The sequence below is a fragment of the Phyllostomus discolor genome, chromosome 5 (assembly GCF_004126475.2).
Source record: "Phyllostomus discolor isolate MPI-MPIP mPhyDis1 chromosome 5, mPhyDis1.pri.v3, whole genome shotgun sequence".
In the NCBI taxonomy this organism is placed as follows: Eukaryota; Metazoa; Chordata; class Mammalia; order Chiroptera; family Phyllostomidae; genus Phyllostomus; species Phyllostomus discolor.
Window position 1 is genome coordinate 146,186,232 of NC_040907.2, and position 18,604 is coordinate 146,204,835.

Here is an 18,604-nt window from a genome sequence, read left to right on the forward strand (position 1 = left end):
TCTTTTAATAAATATTTATGTTCTATAAAGTATAATCAGTATAATCCCTAGTAGAGTTCAAGAAATTTATCAGCTATATGTAATTATTTAAATTAAAACATATTTTTGTGTTGTTGTATTTACTTTTTTTTCCAGAGGCCTTGTACCTTTGCACAATGCATGTTCTTATGGACATTATGAAGTTGCAGAACTTCTTGTTAAGCATGGAGCAGTAGTTAATGTAGCCGATTTATGGAAATTTACACCTTTACATGAAGCTGCAGCAAAAGGAAAATATGAAATTTGCAAACTGCTGCTCCAGGTATATTTAAGTACTTCTATTCACAGAGTATATTACATAGAATATGTTTGAGACTTCTGATTCTAATGGAAACTTAAACTAGTAATTATCTAGATTTCAGAATAGTAGTCAGGAATAGTACTTTAATCTATGAGTATGTTTATCACACAGATTTATTATTGTATAAAGTCGATTATCATTACCTAATTGTTCTCTGGTAATATTAAGTTTCTTATTTAGTACTTTAACTTCAAAATAGTTAATGGATTGTGTAATGTCTAAGCCAGATTTATTGAACACTAATGAAGTTGATAGTACTGGTTCCATACAGGTATTAGTGTAGATATTTTACAGTAAAAACAAGAATAAAGTTTGAATTTATACTTCATTTCAGTGTTTTAAAAAACTAAAAATGACATACATAAATGTTCATTTTTAATGAAATATTTTAAATGTGGTTTTTTGTATATTAAATATTAATAACAGTCATGTTAACCTTTAAGGTTAGTCTCAGCAGAAAATGGGTTTTTTAAAAATAGAATTACATTGCCTGTTTTCTCATTGACCAAGTACAAACCTGAGTCAATTCCTCTTTTCTACTTTTTCACATGTCCAGCATGGTGCAGATCCTACAAAGAAAAACAGGGATGGCAATACTCCTTTAGATCTTGTTAAAGATGGAGATACTGATATCCAAGATCTACTTAGGGGAGATTCAGCTTTGTTAGATGCTGCCAAGAAGGGTTGTTTAGCCAGAGTAAAGAAGCTGTCTTCTCCTGATAATGTAAATTGCCGTGATACCCAAGGCCGACACTCAACACCTTTACATTTGGCAGGTAAGGGAATGATGTTTCGCACATTTAGGCTGGTGACTCCTAAGATTCATTTTACCTGAGTGAAATCTTTTCTACAAGTAAACATAAAGAATTCAAATCAGATATCTTCTAATATCACTGTTACACTCTATAGTATATTTGTACAGAGCAACACTTGCCCATAAAGCGAACTTCATGTTCTTCACTCTGCTGGTCACCATGTGCTTTGGAACTTTTATTTCAGGTTACCATGTTATTTGAATCATCTTTGATACATAAGTTTAGGGTACAGAAACTTAAAAAATACGCTTGCTTGAGCTAGCCCTCCTCATGGGAAGCTAAAGCTTTCTTCTAATGATAGCTGTTAAGCGCACAGAAAAAAAAGTCTTAACAGACTTTCAGAAGTTACATAAATCTCTTGCCAAAGTTATTTCTTGTATTAGTTATAAAATACCATAGACTGGTGGCTTAAACAACAGAAACTTATTTTCTCACAATTCTGGGATCAAGATGTTAAGGATTGGCTTCTCCTGAGACCCTTCTCGTTGGATAGCAGATGACTACCGTCTCACTGTGTCCTCACATTGCCTTTTCTTTGTTGGGCAGACATCCCTGTATGTCTCTCTCTATAGGTCCTAGATCTTCTCTTATAAGAAACCAGTCAGATTGGATTAGGACCTAGTCTGACTGGCCTTGTTTTAATTTAATTACCTCTTTAGAGGCCCTGTCTACAAATACAGTCACATTCTAAGGTACTGGTGGTTAGAGCTTCAACATAGGAATTTTGGAGCACACCTGAGTACATAATATATGTTCTAAGTCTTCAATGAAAATGTGCACTCTGCACCTTTATTTTTAGCACACATATACAACATTGTGGCTTCAGTAGAGCTTTTTCACCTGCATTGAAGATGCTAGAGTTTGGGCTATTAAAATCACTGAGCCCACAGCATAGGCAGTAGACTTGTGTCATAGACATGTTTGACTTATACGGCTTTATCTATATACACATGGTTTAAAAAGAGAAAATAGATAGTCCAGGTGTTTCTGCCTCTTTGTAACATGGGAGATGGAAATCTACTCTTCTCCCAATTCATTTCAGTCTCTGTGGGAGTAACTGTGTTCCTGGTGTTCAGGGGATGGTTTTGGTTATATGTAATTTTCGCCTTTACATTCTCACCACATGTAAGTTGGGACCCCACTATCCAAGGAAAAGTACTCCTCCATCTATGTGTCTGCTAGAGAATTTTGGAAGTGATAAACCACAAATGGTAATATAGTGAGAAAAAGCTTTTCTACTTCCACTGTCCATCAGGGGTTTCTAGTTCATGCAAGACTAGATGTGACCTGACCTCTGATTTGAATTGTGGTGTGTATTTTTATTTATATTAGTTTCTTATATTTTTATGGAAGCTTATCTACAACACTTAACATTAATATTTCAGTTATTTGTCTTTGTAAATGATAAATGTGTTGTATATATAAAATATTTCCGCCTACTTGAGCAGTATTATACCTTGAGACCTGGAAGCTAAGTATCAACTTAGCTTATGGCAGTTTTATAGTTTTGGTTTTTTTTCTTTACTTGATCTTAATAAAATTTTTTGCTTTAGATCCTTTAGCAAAAGGATGAAAACTACAATAAAAAAAGTAAATATGAATAAAATATTTTGAACTATTTTAAAGGTTCAAGTCATATCTGGTTTTATTTTGGCAAAGCTAAGTTCCAGATTTGCTTTCAATCTATGAATATATGTCAAAATATACTTCACCATAAGAGTATGTACTAAGATAGGTGACAGTTCCCAAGATGACAGCTAAGAGGTTATGACATTTGCAAAATAGTAAGTTGCAGTTGACAGCAATACATAGGTCCTGCTGTCAGACTTGTAGGTATGTGTACTCCTGTAGTGTATGTTCTCTAGCAAAAAGCATGACGTTGTGGCCTTCTGGAGAAGTAAGGTCCTGAGACCCACACTGGGTAGCTGTCTTCTGCTCTGTCAGCCACTTGTGTTCCTACCTTAGCTTTTATATGTTTGAAAGCCTTTTACTTGTAGCTCTTTTCTGGAAGTTGTATATAACAACCATGAAGGCAGGGACTTTGATAAGAAGGTTTTTAAAGATACAGGCAAATTAGTCAGGTTCTCTAAAACAAATGGGTGTCATAACTGAGAGCTTCCAGCTTCGGGCCAGTAGGCAGATTTTTTTCCCATAAGATAAACTTTTAATAGGCTTCAATGGGGAATTTCAGATTTCTATAAATATATGTAACTAATTTTTATATTAACAATTAAAAATATTTTTACTTCTTTTCTAAATCAGCCGGTTATAATAATTTAGAAGTTGCAGAGTATTTGTTACAACATGGAGCTGATGTGAACGCCCAAGACAAAGGAGGACTTATTCCTTTGCATAATGCAGCATCTTATGGGGTGAGTTCTTCATGTTAACTTGAAAAATCTCTGAGATTTTCAAAGTGAAAATCAGTATTGCAGTTCAACAGGAATTTAGTTTGACTTTCTCATTTTATAGAGAAGTAAATATGAGAGCTAAAGAAAGATGTTAAATAACTTCCAGGTTTTAGTTCTGAATCTGTTGTAAGCCTCCTGTGCGATGTGCAGCACATTTGTCATTTATTGCCTTACCATCTATCTCTTATTTTCACTGAGCTATTAATGTTTTTTTTTTTTTTTGGCGCCCAGGGGACTCATTGGGATTCATAGGAATCTGTAGGTTCAGATGCATTATTCCTGACTTTTTACTTCCCTAAATGTCACAACCAGTATTGACTGTCTTCAGTAGTATAATTTGAGTAATTGAGGAAATCTGCTGATTTATAAATTGATATTTGTCAGTTATAACATGTGAATAAATGAGAAATTGCTAAAGTCCTATTGGTTTAGTTCCTTTTTTTAGAGAATTCTTCATATTTTCTAGATAATTTCTTAAGTAATTTGAATGTCTACTGCAATTTTAAATTAACTACCCATAAATTATGATGTTGGGGAGAAACAGTTTTTCCTTTCCAGACTAAGTATGAAAAGAAAGAAAAATAAGTATATGGCTAGTTTCTTTTTAGGAACTAAAGTGTGATAAAATTTCAGACTGTAACAGGATTATTTTCTTTTACAGCATGTAGATGTAGCAGCTTTACTAATAAAGTATAATGCATGTGTCAATGCCACGGATAAATGGGCTTTCACACCTTTGCATGAAGCAGCCCAAAAGGGACGGACACAGCTTTGTGCTTTATTGTTGGCCCATGGAGCTGATCCTACTCTTAAAAATCAGGAAGGACAAACACCTTTAGATTTAGTTTCAGTAAGTGATGGGCTTTTTAAAAAATCGTAGCACTTTTCTCACTTTTAGAAATACCCTTGGTATATATAAAATGTCTTTATGATGAATGTGTAAAATCTGGTTTGTAGCCCAATTTAAATGTAGGACTTTTTTGGTGTTAAAATATACTAATTAAACAGGATTGTCAGTTACTGTGTTTTAAATAGTTTGGGGAAAAGATGTATACGGTATAGCTGCTTACATTAGTTAGGAAACAAAACAGCACAGGCCTCCACCAAATGCTGTTACAGTGCATGTGGTGCAAGATAGTACCCAACACGGGCCTTGATGAATTTCCCCAGCTGGGGACATTATCCTCAGGGTGCAGCCACAAAGCCTGCTTCTGCTAGATTCCCTTCCACACCACCTCATGCCAAAGTTCCTTTGTCTTACCCCACTAGAACTGTTCATAAACAGACTTGCTCCTCCAGTTTTCTGCAGAAGCCATTTTTCCTCTCCTGAGGGAAACTCCTCAGGAGTCTGTTCCAGCCTCTGCCTCTGCTTCAGCCACTGTAACACAGGTGCGGTCTTGCCTCCACCACTAGGAAATTGATCAGAACAATGCAGGGAAAGGGAAAAGAAAGTCTTTAGGGAAGAAGGGATATGTCCTCTGCGACTGCTTTCTCCTGAGAGAGAGAGAGTCCATTGTTACAAGTTACATTGAGAAAGCTAATTTAGTTCAGCTGCATTGGGGGTTAAATAGGTTTTTCTCAGGGTTACAGCCCAACCATATTTGCAACATTTTTATAGGGAAATGTATTTCCCATTCCAGCTACCTTCAAAGTGAACTTTCCTTATTCAATCCACACATTCATTAGTCCACCAGGTGTAATTGGCAATGAAACAGAGCGCTCTAGAGAACATGTATGGGCTTTAGAGTCAGAGTGCCTTAGAATTCCAGCTCTGCCACTTACAGTTACACAGTCTTGCAAGTTGCCTAACCTCTAAACCTCAGTTACCTCATCTATAAATGGAGATAAAATATATCTGGTTAATATGAGAATTAAACACAGTAATAGTATACTTAAAGTCCTTGGCATGTACCGGGTACATAAAAAGCACCCAATAAATGGTGCTAATGTTATTTTAAAATGTTGTATACAAACTGTGAGTCCCATGAGAGTTCTTAGACTAGGGGGAACAAGAAGATAAAAATCAGAATACGCAGTATAATTAGTAACTAACCGTGGAAACAAGTACTGATTTACTTCTTGCTGAATGTTAACTAATTGAGCATTGGGAAAGAATGGTGTATGTCTCTAATTAAACAAATTAATGTACCAATAAATTTGGGGATTTTTTTCAATTCTAGCATATTTCATTAAATTCTTATCTTTGTTACCTCCTCTCAAAATGTTCAGTTTTGAGGAATAAGTATATTATTAAATATTTTCCAAGAAACAGTCATCATGTTTGTTAAAGTTCTGTGTAGGTTGAATTACTTCTTTCAGAGTAATTGGGAATGTTAAAAGCTTTAACATTGATATTTAAGTTGATATTTTCAAAACAAACTGAACTAACTAGCAAAATCAAGACAGACTATAGATAGGCTGACAGCTGGGGGGCAGGGGAGCAGTTGAGGAGAGGGGTCGAGCAAAAAAAGAGAAAGAACTCCCAGACATGAACAACAGTGTGGTGATTGCCAGGTGGACGGACTGGGTGGAGGTGGCAAAAGGTACAGGGGGAATAAATGGTAATGGAAAAAATACAATAAATTAAAATGAAACCATTGATATTTTTAATTGTAGTATCAAATTTGTGGGTGTTTTCATGCTTTGCCACATTTAATAGTTTTGATTCTGTGTCTTGGAATAGATGTTCTCAGTTATGTTTTGTATTTAATAACAATATAGCTGAATATAATTTATTTGCTTCACTTTTTAAAATAATCATTTTTACATTAAAAGCAATTTTAGTCCAAATCTGCTGGGGTTTTGTCATATTTTAAAGTGCATTCTATTGAGGATAGTAGAATTTAAAAACTTGCTTATTACAGATTTTGTCTCTTTTGACATGCACGTTAGGCAGATGATGTCAGTGCTCTCCTGACAGCAGCCATGCCCCCTTCTGCTCTGCCTTCTTGTTATAAACCTCAAGTGCTCAATGGCCTGAGAAGCCCAGCAGCCACTGCAGATGCTCTGTCTTCCGGTCCGTCTAGCCCATCAAGTCTTTCTGCAGCCAGCAGTCTTGATAACTTGTCTGGGAGTTTTTCTGAACTGTCTTCAGTGGTTAGTTCAAGTGGAACAGAGGGTGCTTCCAGTTTGGAGAAAAAAGAGGGTGAGATTCTATAAAAATAACTTTCTTACTCATATTATAGCATATATTTGACATTTAGAATGCTAAAAAGTCATTTTTTAACTTTAACTTCATATCAGATTAACATACCATCATCTGAAAGTTTTAGCCTTTTATTCTTTTTCTTACATTATTATATTTCCTAATGACACTTTCTCCTTCCAGGTTGAGCCTTGATTCTGCTAACCCTCTCTCTTTAGATATAAATATGCTTTTTTAAAGGTTTAGAAGCCCTTTTGGTTGAATAATTATGCCTTTATTTACCTCTTCCAGTGTATTATTACAGGGTTACAGAATACTTTTTATCCTGTGTCAAAATACCAAAACTTTGAAGATCATTTTTGAAGATCAAAGATAAAAATACACACACATAACCTGCATTCTCGAAAAGCTGTTCTCTTTACCTTTTACCTGTCAAAATTTGTCTCACCTTATGTGACATTATAAAACTTTTTTTCATAAATTTTTTTTGTGAAGTAGCTTACATCCTCAAATACAGGGAAAAAATTTTTTTAGTGGAGATAAAATTGACATATAATAGTAGTTTTCAGCTCTATAAAAACTTTAAAGATAGTTAAAAATAAGGGTTTTTTTAATGAAAAGATCTTTTTTTAAAGATTTTATTTATTTTTAGAGAGGGATGGTGCCATCCCTCTCTAAAGAGAGAGAGAGAAACATCAGTGTGCAGTTGCTGTGGGTCATGGCCTGCAACCCAGGCATGTACCTTGACTGGGAACCGAACCTGCGACACTTTGGTTCGCAGCCTGTGCTCAATCCACTGAGCTACGCCAGCCTAGGCGAAAAGATTTTTTTAACCTGAGATGTCCTGTTGGTAAACTGTTTCTTCTAATTATGAATCTTAGAGCATTCTCTTTGCAGCTTTTGACATTTTGTTTAGTATTATATCCAAAGTAGCTATTAATATTTTGCTTCATTTTTACTTTCTTCATGTGTATAATAATATTACAAAGCTTTTTAATAACAGTACCTACTATTCTAATGGTGACTTTTTTTTGTTCTGGATTTCTTATTTTCCAGTTCCAGGGGTAGATTTTAGCATAACTCAATTTGTAAGGAATCTTGGGCTTGAGCACCTAATGGATATATTTGAGAGGGAACAGGTGAGTTGATGAATTGTTTTGCTTGGTTTGGTGTTTTAAGGACCCTCATGGGACATGTTTGAAATGTTCATCTTGTTTGGGGGTGAGGGAGGGGTTTTTTTTAAGAGACTAGAAATCAGTTACTCTTCTAACTTGGCTTGATCTTGGAATTTCTGTTCAGTTTATTAGCACATAAAATTGGCTCTCATGTAGTGATAGTAAAATAACTTTCTTGAATGAAAAGTTTATCTTATTCAATCCTGAAAATAAATGAACCTTGAGCCCCATTTGTTTAGTTCTGTTGTGTTGGTCACTTCCCACTGGAAGCCTGGCACTTCACTAGCTGCTGTGTAGACGTGCCAACTATATATCTGCGCTCCTCCAGAATAGTCCCAAATTACAGTACTCTCTCGAAATACAGTTATAGGTTTTTTGGTTCAGAACATATAGTTACTATAGACTTGTACCCTGAGGAACTTCTGATTTAGTTAATGGAGCTGTAATAGGAACATATGAAGAGTTAAGATTTTTTGGCATCAGTTTTAGAAAGTCAAAGAAAAGATTACTGTGAGCTGGACTGTTCAGAGAGAGCTTCATGGAACACGTGTAAATAGAAGAGGACTTTTAAAAATGCGTTGAGTTTCACAAAGTGGAAATAATATATTTGAGATAAAAGGATTAATTTGATCAGTGATGCATAAGTACCAGTTAGCATAGTCTGGAACTTGGGAGAACCATTATATGAAAGGGTTGGATGTAGAGGGATGATGGAAAAGATAGAAAAGTGTACCTGAGTGTGATTAATTGGACAGCGCTTTTTTTGTTCCCCAGTTTCATTCTTCTCAGGTGCTTATGCTAAATGATATTGGTAGTTCCTGCCTCAACTTTAATTAAGTTAGCTAGTTAGCTAATTAGCTGCAGCTTTTTATTTTCAGTTTCAGTTTAACAACTGATTTACTTTTCATTCCTAAACTGTTCAAAAGGTAATTTGAACTAAATGTGCGAATCTAATACATTGTGAGATTACCAATATATGAATGTCCACCAAATGAGTAAGTCTTCTAAACTGTTTTATCTTTTGTAAGATCACTTTGGATGTATTGGTTGAGATGGGGCACAAGGAGCTGAAGGAGATTGGAATCAATGCTTACGGACATAGACACAAACTAATTAAAGGAGTTGAGAGACTTATCTCTGGACAACAAGGTATTTCACTTTAAATCATTACTGTTGTCAGTTTAACAGTTTCTATAAAGGCAGTCTTCAGTTTACTAACTGCTAATGTAAAAATCTGTAAAAGTCCATTTGATACAAAGAGCTTTGGGAAACCTGGAATCAAGTCTTAACTCTGCTACTATTAAGCTTCCTGAGCTGCTGCTGTTTACTATATGACCCTAAATAAAATTTCTGGGCCATTTTATTTCTCCTTGAATGTTAATACTTAAGAAAATACAAACTGCATTTTTTCAGTAGATGTTAACACTTCCTATGAACCAGGTCCTGAGTAAAAATGATGGATTAATTTAGGTCAAAAATAACTATTTATTTACTTACTGAGAGAGGGGATGGGAGGGAGAGAAATATCAATGTGTGGTTGCCTCTCACATGCCCCCTACTGGGGACTTGGCCTGCAACCCAGCTATGTGCCCTGGCTGGGAATCAAACTAGCAACCCTTTGATTTGCAGGCGGGCACTCAGTCCATTGAGGCACACCAGCCAGGGCCAAAAATAACATTTTAACTTCATTGTTAAATTAAAGAAGTGATTTACCCTGGGGTTAGAAGTAAATACACTCTACTTGTCTGGTAGGGTCTAAGGTAAAATGTTTAAAATGTGAGATAGTCTTGGATATTTATACTAGAAATGACAAAATTTTTATAAGATAAAGAAGAAGGAAAACCCATGGCTCCCTGGAATGTTTATTATGCAATATAAATTGCATCAAAAATGAAGAGGAACTAGAATCCTCAGTCGTGGACTGCCACTGCGACTCTCCTACAGTATACCATCTGGTAGCGTAGCAAGTGTGGTGGAGTACTTGGAACAAGGGCCATTGAGGAAAGAGGTGGGTTGAAAGGAAAGCAGGCAGGGTTTGTACAGGAAACACATTATAGTACCTGGCACACAGTAAGTCTGTACTGAAAGGCTCAGGAAGCAGTGATGGAAACAAGACGCTGCCTCCAGTTGGTAGGTGTACGTACCTCCATGCCACCTCTTGCCTGACCTAAAAGCCTTAGCTATTATTTAGTGCATAAAGGCAATAGATTACTTGTCCTGCTGTTTCAGCACTGATAAGTGTCTGTCTTCAGGGTAGTCCGAAGATGGCTTCGTCAAGCATTTGCTGCAGTCTTTATTCTGTTAAGTCTTTATTCTGTAAAATAGTCACCTCTATGTAGTCTCCCTGCTTTCTATAGACATTGTAATTCAGCCATACCTATTAGTCTTTATCAGAGTTTGGCATGTTGGTTATTATTCAGACCAAAACTCAAAATAGTCTCCAGAGGCAAACCACCATGCACTGACCCAGCAGTAAAAGATTTGATCCCTACCTAGGAAAATGGCAGAGCTTTGGATTTCTTGTAGCGATTAAAGGAGATTTGTTACAAATATACCAAAGAAATGGGGAGATTCTGTTTAAAGTTCCACTTGAAAAGCTTTGTGAGAGTAAAATTAGAAAAATATGGCTATCTGGACCATTGATATTCAGGAAGCATGATATTCATTGCACTGAATTAAAGACTTATGGGTTAGAATAAAGTATTCAGTAGTTAGTAAACTTTATGGACTTCTCAATCTAGGATGATTTAAAATTAGTTGAGGTCATGCAAGTTTCATCGTAATTCTTCTTCGTACTTAGAAAAGATAAAGGAACTAAATGCTGAAGGGGCTGCACATGTAGTAAAAGAGATAATTCGAAGAAAATAAACTCATTAAGAAAGGGGGATAAAGAATAGAAAGATTTTTCTGAACCATTCCCACAAAATCCTTATGACTTACCAGGTTAAAAACTAGTAGTATAAATGCAGTGTGATGTTCTGGTTTGGACCTTGAAACAGAAAAAGGACACTGGTGGGATAAATTGATGAAGTCTAAAATTTTTAAAAAATTGGTAGTCTAAGTATCAGGTAAATCAGGTTATTTTTGGTTGATGCTAATTCTTTCTTTTTGGAGCAAATGAACATTCTACCTTCAAATTTCCTTTGATAGGTCTGAACCCATACTTAACCCTGAACACTTCCGGGAGTGGGACAGTTCTCATAGACTTGTCTCCTGGTGATAAAGAGTTTCAGTCTGTAGAGGAAGAGGTATGTTCACACACCTTAAATAAATGTTGGTTCCATAGTTAAGTGTCCCAGAGGTTTCCAGATCTACGTGGAAACATAGTAGGGTATTTTAATTGTCCCTAATTCATCTACCTGGAAAACTGTCAAAATCAACATTTCAGCTCAGTAAACCTTAACTTCAGTAACTTGGTTCAGCACTCCAGTTAATATTAACACAGAGGTTGCTGTCATTTGAAAGAAAATGCAAATGTCACCTCCCTTCGTGAAGGCAGTTACAAAGTCCAATGTCTCAGACAAGACCCAGACAGAACAGTGGGTGACACTTAACCCAGAAAATTTTTCTTCTAGCATTCTTTCTATAAAATTCATGGATCCACTGAAATCTTTTTATTATTATTTTTTTTAAGATTTTATCAGAGAGGGGAATGGGGCAGGGAGAGAAACATTGATCCATTGCCTCTTGTATGCACCCTGATCAGGGACCAAACCCGCAATCCCAGAACCGGCTGGCCTTTGCTTTGTGGATGACTCCTAATGAACTGAGTCACATCGGTCAGGGCTCCACTGACACCTTTTAATAATGCCTTACACTTTTAAGAACATGTACCTTATATATGTGTGAGCCGAGCACAAAGACACAAAATTGAGAGAGATTTAGTTCTAAAACCCAAGAAAGTCCAACTCTTGATCAATACCAAATTGTGCTTTATTAGGGTGAAATGAATGGAAACAAATCTTTTTGGTGTGTCACGTGGTTAGCTTTATATGTTTAGCTCATCTATGAATCCAGTTGTCTCTTTCCTCCAGTTTGCATTACGTAGTTTTCACCTACAAATACTGTTTTCAGAATGATAGTACTAGTGAACAGTTCTCACTAGAATATAGTACTTGTGAACTTACAGAATCATCCCTTAAACAACAAAAATATTAAAAACCCATTTTATATTCTGAAAAATAGAATCATGTGAGTCAAGAACCATGTTCCCCAAATCAGAAAAGACATAAAAACTAAATATTTGAAATGTTTTTTTCATCAGATGCAAAGTACAGTCCGAGAGCACAGAGATGGAGGTCATGCAGGTGGAATCTTCAACAGATACAATATTCTCAAGGTAATAAGTTAGTAAAAATAAAGTTTGCTGGGAACATAGTTTTCAAAGCCCAAAACCATAATTAAGTTTCATAAGAATATAGTGATCTACCCAGCCCAAGAAGTCTTTGATATGGCATCAGGGGATATTTTGGGAAAGAATATACCCTTGGAAGATTAAGGTTCTGAAAACCCTGTTCTATTTATATCCAATAAGTCAGTGCTTGTTGAACATATTCAAGTTTAGGGATTGTGCTTTATCTTGGGGTAATGATAAGTCTTATAGATTTAGGACTGTATTATAAACTATTAAAATACTCTGTGGTAACAAAGCTGAATTTTTTTGTGGCTTGTAAAAGGACTTCATCTTTATAGTTACATTAAGCTTTTTTAATTTGTCCTGGCTACTCTAGGTTTCTGTAAGTCAGCATACATATCACTTTTCTGTAACTTTAATAATATTCCCTCAATACCTTTATCTTTTCCAAAAACAATCTTCTGAAAATGTTTTAAGTCATTCTAATAAGAGTCCTGTCTCCTTATTGATATTCAGTTACTCTTATCAGGGCCTTTTCCAACTTTGCTATGTTTTTCATGACCTGTATATAGCAAGTGAAACTACATCTACTTAAGGTGCATGATTTTGTAACAACTTCATTGATACATTCTTAATCATTATAAAAATAAGATGGCTGGAATTAATATATGGCAAATATCTAATACCTAACTTTTAATCTCAAAGGTGAATAGCAGCATCCTTCAGCTGTTGGATTACTGTATCACAATAATGTAGAATTATGATATAATATTAGATGTCATATTTTAGAATTAGTGAATACTAAAACTATACATTGTTATTGCTGTGTTCATACTATTAGAAATTAGATGATTTACAGCAAATACATTATTCAGGTAAAGGATCATACTTATGCATGTTCCTTTTTATTAGTTTATATCAGAGTATGATGGAATGACATCTTGATATTTCCATTCATGGACATATAGATTTTTAATAAGACAATTATGGCTATATAGGCAAAATTTCAGTGAAGTCTACTTTGTCTGCAAATAGTAGCAAACCATTTCTTAAGAATGAGGACAATAGAGAGAATATGAATTTGATTTCCAAAATACAGGCACACTTTGCTTTATTGTGCTTCAGTTTACTGAGCTTGACAGATTTTGCATTTATTTCCAAATTGAAGGCAAGACCCCCCACCAACAAAAATATTACAGCTTTCTTTGTTGCAGTACTTTATTGTGGTCTACAACCACATCCAAGATCTCTCTTGAGGTATGCCTGTAGTTGAATTTGAGAAAGATATGCTCTTCTACTATAATGCTACTTTAATGCAATATCTAATAAAAATTTTTCAATGATAAGACTTTTACATTTGTTACTTTTTACCTAAATGAGATTTCTTTGTGCCAGTTGTTTTCCTTGATTTTGTCTGTGGCAGTATATTGAATTCTTTTGTGCTCCCAGCTGTGTTCTATGGCCAGCAGGGGGCTGTAGCACCTTTAAACACAGCTAAGAAACAGCTCTAAAATTGTGAAATTTGACCTTGTAAATTCTCCAAATGAGAGCAACATCCTCCAGACAAAAGTTTTAGAAACTGGAGGGGTAGAGAAAGGTAGAGCGAGTGATAGGGGGTATATGTGTGTATGTATTTTAGGAATATTCTTTGGTATGGCTATTTCAAATATTTTTAATTAAAAACAGATAAAGATAGTACTTTGAGCCAGAAAAAATCAGAAGGAAAAAATATAATCTCTTTTTATTACTTATATACAGAACTCAACATAACTGATTTGGAGGTATTTAATAATTTTAATTCAATGAGAATGGAATTATTTTAATCAATTAAGGGTATTATTGACTTTTACATATGGTCACATGTAGCTTTTTTCCCTTTGATGTTTTCAGTTTCCAAAATATAGCTATACTTTCATCTTTATGGTCAGGACAAAGTATTTTTAGTTGACTTATTAAAATAACACATAGTTTACATTTTAGAGAAAAGTATTGCCCCTTCTGGCTATGTGGCCCATTTTTGGTTAAGATACACAGGAAGGTAAGTAAATTATTATGAGCTGAAGATGTGATTTTTCTGGTTTCTTTTTTATAGATTCAGAAAGTTTGTAACAAGAAACTATGGGAAAGATATACTCACAGGAGAAAAGAAGTTTCTGAAGAAAACCACAACCATGCAAATGAAAGAATGCTATTTCATGGTAAGATTTTTTTCCCCCAACCCTACTACCATTCTGCATGTTAGAATAGTTTTTGTCAGGTAAGGCCCCAGCCACTGTGGCTCAGTTGATTGGGCATCGTCCTACAAACCAAAAAATCACTGGTTCAATTCCTGGTCAGAGCACATGCCTGGGTTGCAGGTTTGGTACCCAGTCAGGGTGTATACAGAAGGCAGCCAATCAGTGTTTCTCTCTCACATTGGTGTTTCTTTCCTTTTCAAAATCAAAATTAAAAATGTTTTTAAAAAATTTATTAGGTATGAAATAATAATGAATTTGTATAGTCATAGTGTCATTTTATTTATATTTAAGATTTTATTTATTTACTCTCAGAAGGGATGGGAGAGAGAAGGAGAGGAAAAAAAATGTTGATATGAGAGAGAACCATCAATCAGTTGCCTCATGTACCCTGACCAGGGACCGAACCTGCAACCTAGGCATGTGTCCTAACTGGGGATTGAACCTGCCACCTTTAAACTTTGTAGGACAAGGGCAGCCATCTGAGAGCTACGTCAGTCAGGGGCCTCGTGTCATTTTTTATATTTGTATTTTCAACCTTTTTTGAATTTGTATATTTTACAATGGGTAGTTTATAAATAGAATTACCATAATGGAAAAAATGTAGGCATGGGAAAAAATGTTAACTATTCATATTTTCCTTTTTCCTTTATTTTAATAGATTTTGCTTATTATGATCACTCTGAGAAAATTGTTTTATTTTTAAATAGTTGAGTTAAAGTTAAAATAAGATCTGAAAATCACCTCAGAAGAATGTATGCATTCTGTTCTTGCATTGACTCTGTCAAAACTACATTTAACTTTATTGTCCAGAGCTGTGGCCATTGAACTTTGATGTTTTCTGAGAACTTTCATTAAATTGAGCACCATTACTTATTACCATTGTTGACATTTCTTATGTTTCTGGGGTTTGCAAGTTGGCAGGTGTTAATTGGTCTTTCAAGTTTATAGTAAGTATGAATATAGATATTAACATAGTATTTGTCAAGTCTTGAAGCACATTACCCATTGTAGCTCAAATCTGTGCCTTCATTTGGCCTTGATTGCGAAAAATTTTTAGAGACCTATAAAGTGCTATAAAACACAGCATTTAAATTTCACCATCCTTGGAAGGGTGGCTTTTGCAGTCTGAAATGGTGTGTAATATCAAAATGGTGTTTCTCATTCCAAAACCCTAAAAATTACTATACTGTCTTGGCATGAAGCAAAATATTTATGTATTGACTTAATGGTTATAAAGAAAGGTTTTTCTATATTCATGATTTTGGTTTTTCTAATTTCAAATAACTAATTTTATTCTTCCATATTTCTGTAAAGTAGAATTCATTGTATTTTCCTGTCCCTTTATAAACAGGGACACTGATGTTGATGAATCAGTTAGTTACATTATATTGGCTTTTCCCAGCTCCCACCTTGACCTACTCCCTGACCTGGTTCCCATACTGAGTACCTCCTCCCCTTTGGCTAAGCTCACCTTCTTTGCATACATGCAAGGAAGAAGGAGAAAGAAGTCAGCATTCTGGGAATGGAGGCATACCACATTTGCAGATGGGATCTGTTAAGAGAAATGAGGTATAAAGAGAATTAACATGAAAAGACAAGTTTGGCCACTTTTGATATCTAAAAAAAGTATATACACATGGGTGTTATTGTAAGACCTTATTAATTCAGCCTTGCTATATGAGGTGAATTATAAGATTCTTCATTCTGATTTGCATAGATTTAGGGTCTGGAATTTGATAGCTGTAGCATTAATATTTCATGTGATCTGTTTATTATTTTAATTAAATCTGTATGTGTCTTTGTTTTAGCAGCTGAACCACCACCAGCTTTTTAGAACATTGACTGTCAACTCCTCTAAAATAGTCTTTTGGACTTGTTTTTCAGACTGTTAAGATGCACTCCCCACCCCCTCCTTTTTTTCTTTTTCTCCCCAAATTTGGGAGGAATAATGGTTGTTAATGCTGCTGTTGAGTTCTGTTTACATTTACATTGGCGAAATATTATGTTATTTATGCTATTAAATATTTTACCACATTTTTTGCTTCAAAATTTTTTTTTCTATTTTCCTCTTCTAAAACCTACGTGCATCTTATGGTCCAAAAAATACGGTATTCTAAAGTAGTGAGCCGGCTGACAGTTAACTTGTTATCCTTGTTTTCTGATTTTGCTGTATTGTAGTGGTTGTGTATATATGTTTAAGAATTTAACTTGTAAGAGGCTTTAGTTTTTGTTATTCTAAGATAATTTTAAATTGTTATTCATCTGTATGTATTTTAGGGTCTCCCTTTGTGAATGCAATTATCCATAAAGGCTTCGATGAAAGGCACGCCTACATAGGTGGCATGTTCGGAGCTGGGATCTATTTTGCTGAAAACTCTTCCAAAAGCAATCAGTATGTATATGGAATTGGAGGAGGTACTGGGTGTCCAGTTCACAAAGACAGATCTTGTTACATTTGCCACAGGTAGGAGGTCACTTGTTCTCATTTATTTTGATAAGAATTAGATAAGAGCTGGCTTCATATTTCAAAATTTTGGGCGTCAAGGCATTATCTTGGACAATTTGAGGAATCCAAGAGTTGCTTTTGGCCATTTCACATTTATAATAGCTAGTATTTATCTAATCGTCTTTATGGGCCAAGTACAGTTCCAAGCACTTGATATGTTTAACTCATTTAATCATTAGTACATTTGGTGCTTTAAAGACCATGGAGTAGAACATCTCATTGGGCATGAAAGAGATTTCATTTTGTCTCTTGAATATCATAGGACCATGGACTCTTTAAAAGATTCTAGTATTCACATGCTAAACCAGTATTACTTGCAAAGCCTAATTATTTCTTGGCAATGCATAAGGGAGTTCTCTTCCATTTTGATATGATCATAATCTTCAATTTGTGATTTTACTACTTGAAAAGTTATCATAAAACATCAATCTTTTGGAAAGTACACTGTTATCAAATAACTACTTTGTGTGCTCACTTTAGCAACACATATACTAAAATTGGAATGATACAGATCAAATTAACATGACCCCAAGCACAAGAATGACACTCTGACTTGGCTCTAATTGGTAAACTTCTCATAGATAAGTAAATTATCTTTTGCTATCTGAAAAAGCAAGTAAGATTAATTATTGAGATTATCTTAGAGTTAGGGCATTGCTTGTAAAGATCTAGAGCAGTAGTTTATCAAACATTAGCAAGCTTCAGGATTCCTCTGGAAGGCTCTTGAAAAGCAGATTCCTAAGCCCCTACCTTCTCAGGCACTGATTTAATAGATCTGGGGTGGGGCCCTAGAAGTTGAATTTTTACCAGGTTCTCAGATGTTACTGATAACTTCTGATCAATGATCTAAAAAAAGCCCTAGAGTAGTAGTTCTCAGCCTTGGCAGCATATTTGGAATCACTCAGGAAGCTTTAAAAACTGTGTCCCACCCTCAGACATTCTCATTTAATTGGTCTCTGGGGTATGGTCTGGGCATTTGGGTTTTTAAAGGCTACCCAGCTGATTTTGAAAGGTTTTCAAGGTGAGGAACTATAGTCCTGGAGAGAAACATCTTTTTTTTTATTTTGTTGTTGTTGCTTTCCCCCTAAATTTAGATTTGTATAGGTGCCTGAAGTCGGCCCTCCTGGGTATGACTTTCCACCCACTTCTATTTTAGATCATAAATTGGACTGGTTAGGAGGCTTATGATTTCTTGAGAGTCTATAAGTTAAACACTGCTATTTTTACTTGTCATATTATCTGGAGACGAAATAGTTCTGGATATCTATAATAAGCAGTGTTCTTGTACCTCTTCTAAACTGTCTTTGGAGTAGAACATTTGGTTGTTTGGAAACTTAGGATTTCTGTATTCTGGATTATCATGGCACTGATTGTGACTGTAAAAGATGATCTCTTAGAAATGCTAAAGTTTCCAACAGGCATATTTAGAATAAAAAGTATAGAAAGCATCTGTTTGGAGAATAGAATCATCAACAGGTTCACCAAAATCTCCTTTTCTCTCCTCTAAAAAGAATAGATAAAACAATGAAATAACTGAAGGGAGGGTGGGAGGGCCAGTTCAGTGGAACTAAGGAAGGCCAATCATATGCCTGAGGGGGATGGGAGAGTAACCTACTTAAAC

General features: G+C 35.1%; 1 protein-coding gene and 1 non-coding gene across 4 annotated transcripts in view; both read left to right on the forward strand.

Moving 5' to 3' along the window:
* TNKS2 (tankyrase 2) overlaps positions 1-18,604 on the forward strand; it is a 52,066-nt gene that overhangs the window by 28,979 nt on the left and 4,483 nt on the right. Inside the window, exons 15-25 of one of the 3 annotated variants that reach the window (XM_028511285.2) lie at positions 136-301; positions 897-1,116; positions 3,418-3,527; positions 4,228-4,416; positions 6,459-6,711; positions 7,768-7,850; positions 8,915-9,035; positions 11,037-11,134; positions 12,151-12,225; positions 14,333-14,438; positions 16,755-16,941. In XM_028511285.2, the coding sequence (XP_028367086.1) occupies positions 136-301; positions 897-1,116; positions 3,418-3,527; positions 4,228-4,416; positions 6,459-6,711; positions 7,768-7,850; positions 8,915-9,035; positions 11,037-11,134; positions 12,151-12,225; positions 14,333-14,438; positions 16,755-16,941 (1,608 nt within the window). The remainder of the gene's footprint in view (positions 1-135; positions 302-896; positions 1,117-3,417; positions 3,528-4,227; positions 4,417-6,458; positions 6,712-7,767; positions 7,851-8,914; positions 9,036-11,036; positions 11,135-12,150; positions 12,226-14,332; positions 14,439-16,754; positions 16,942-18,604) is intronic. The other 2 variants (XM_036026990.1, XM_036026991.1) reach the window with 2 other exon arrangements.
* On the forward strand, positions 17,451-17,559 carry LOC114498268. Its single transcript, XR_003684707.1, has one exon. It is a non-coding gene; the product is annotated as a U6 spliceosomal RNA (small nuclear RNA).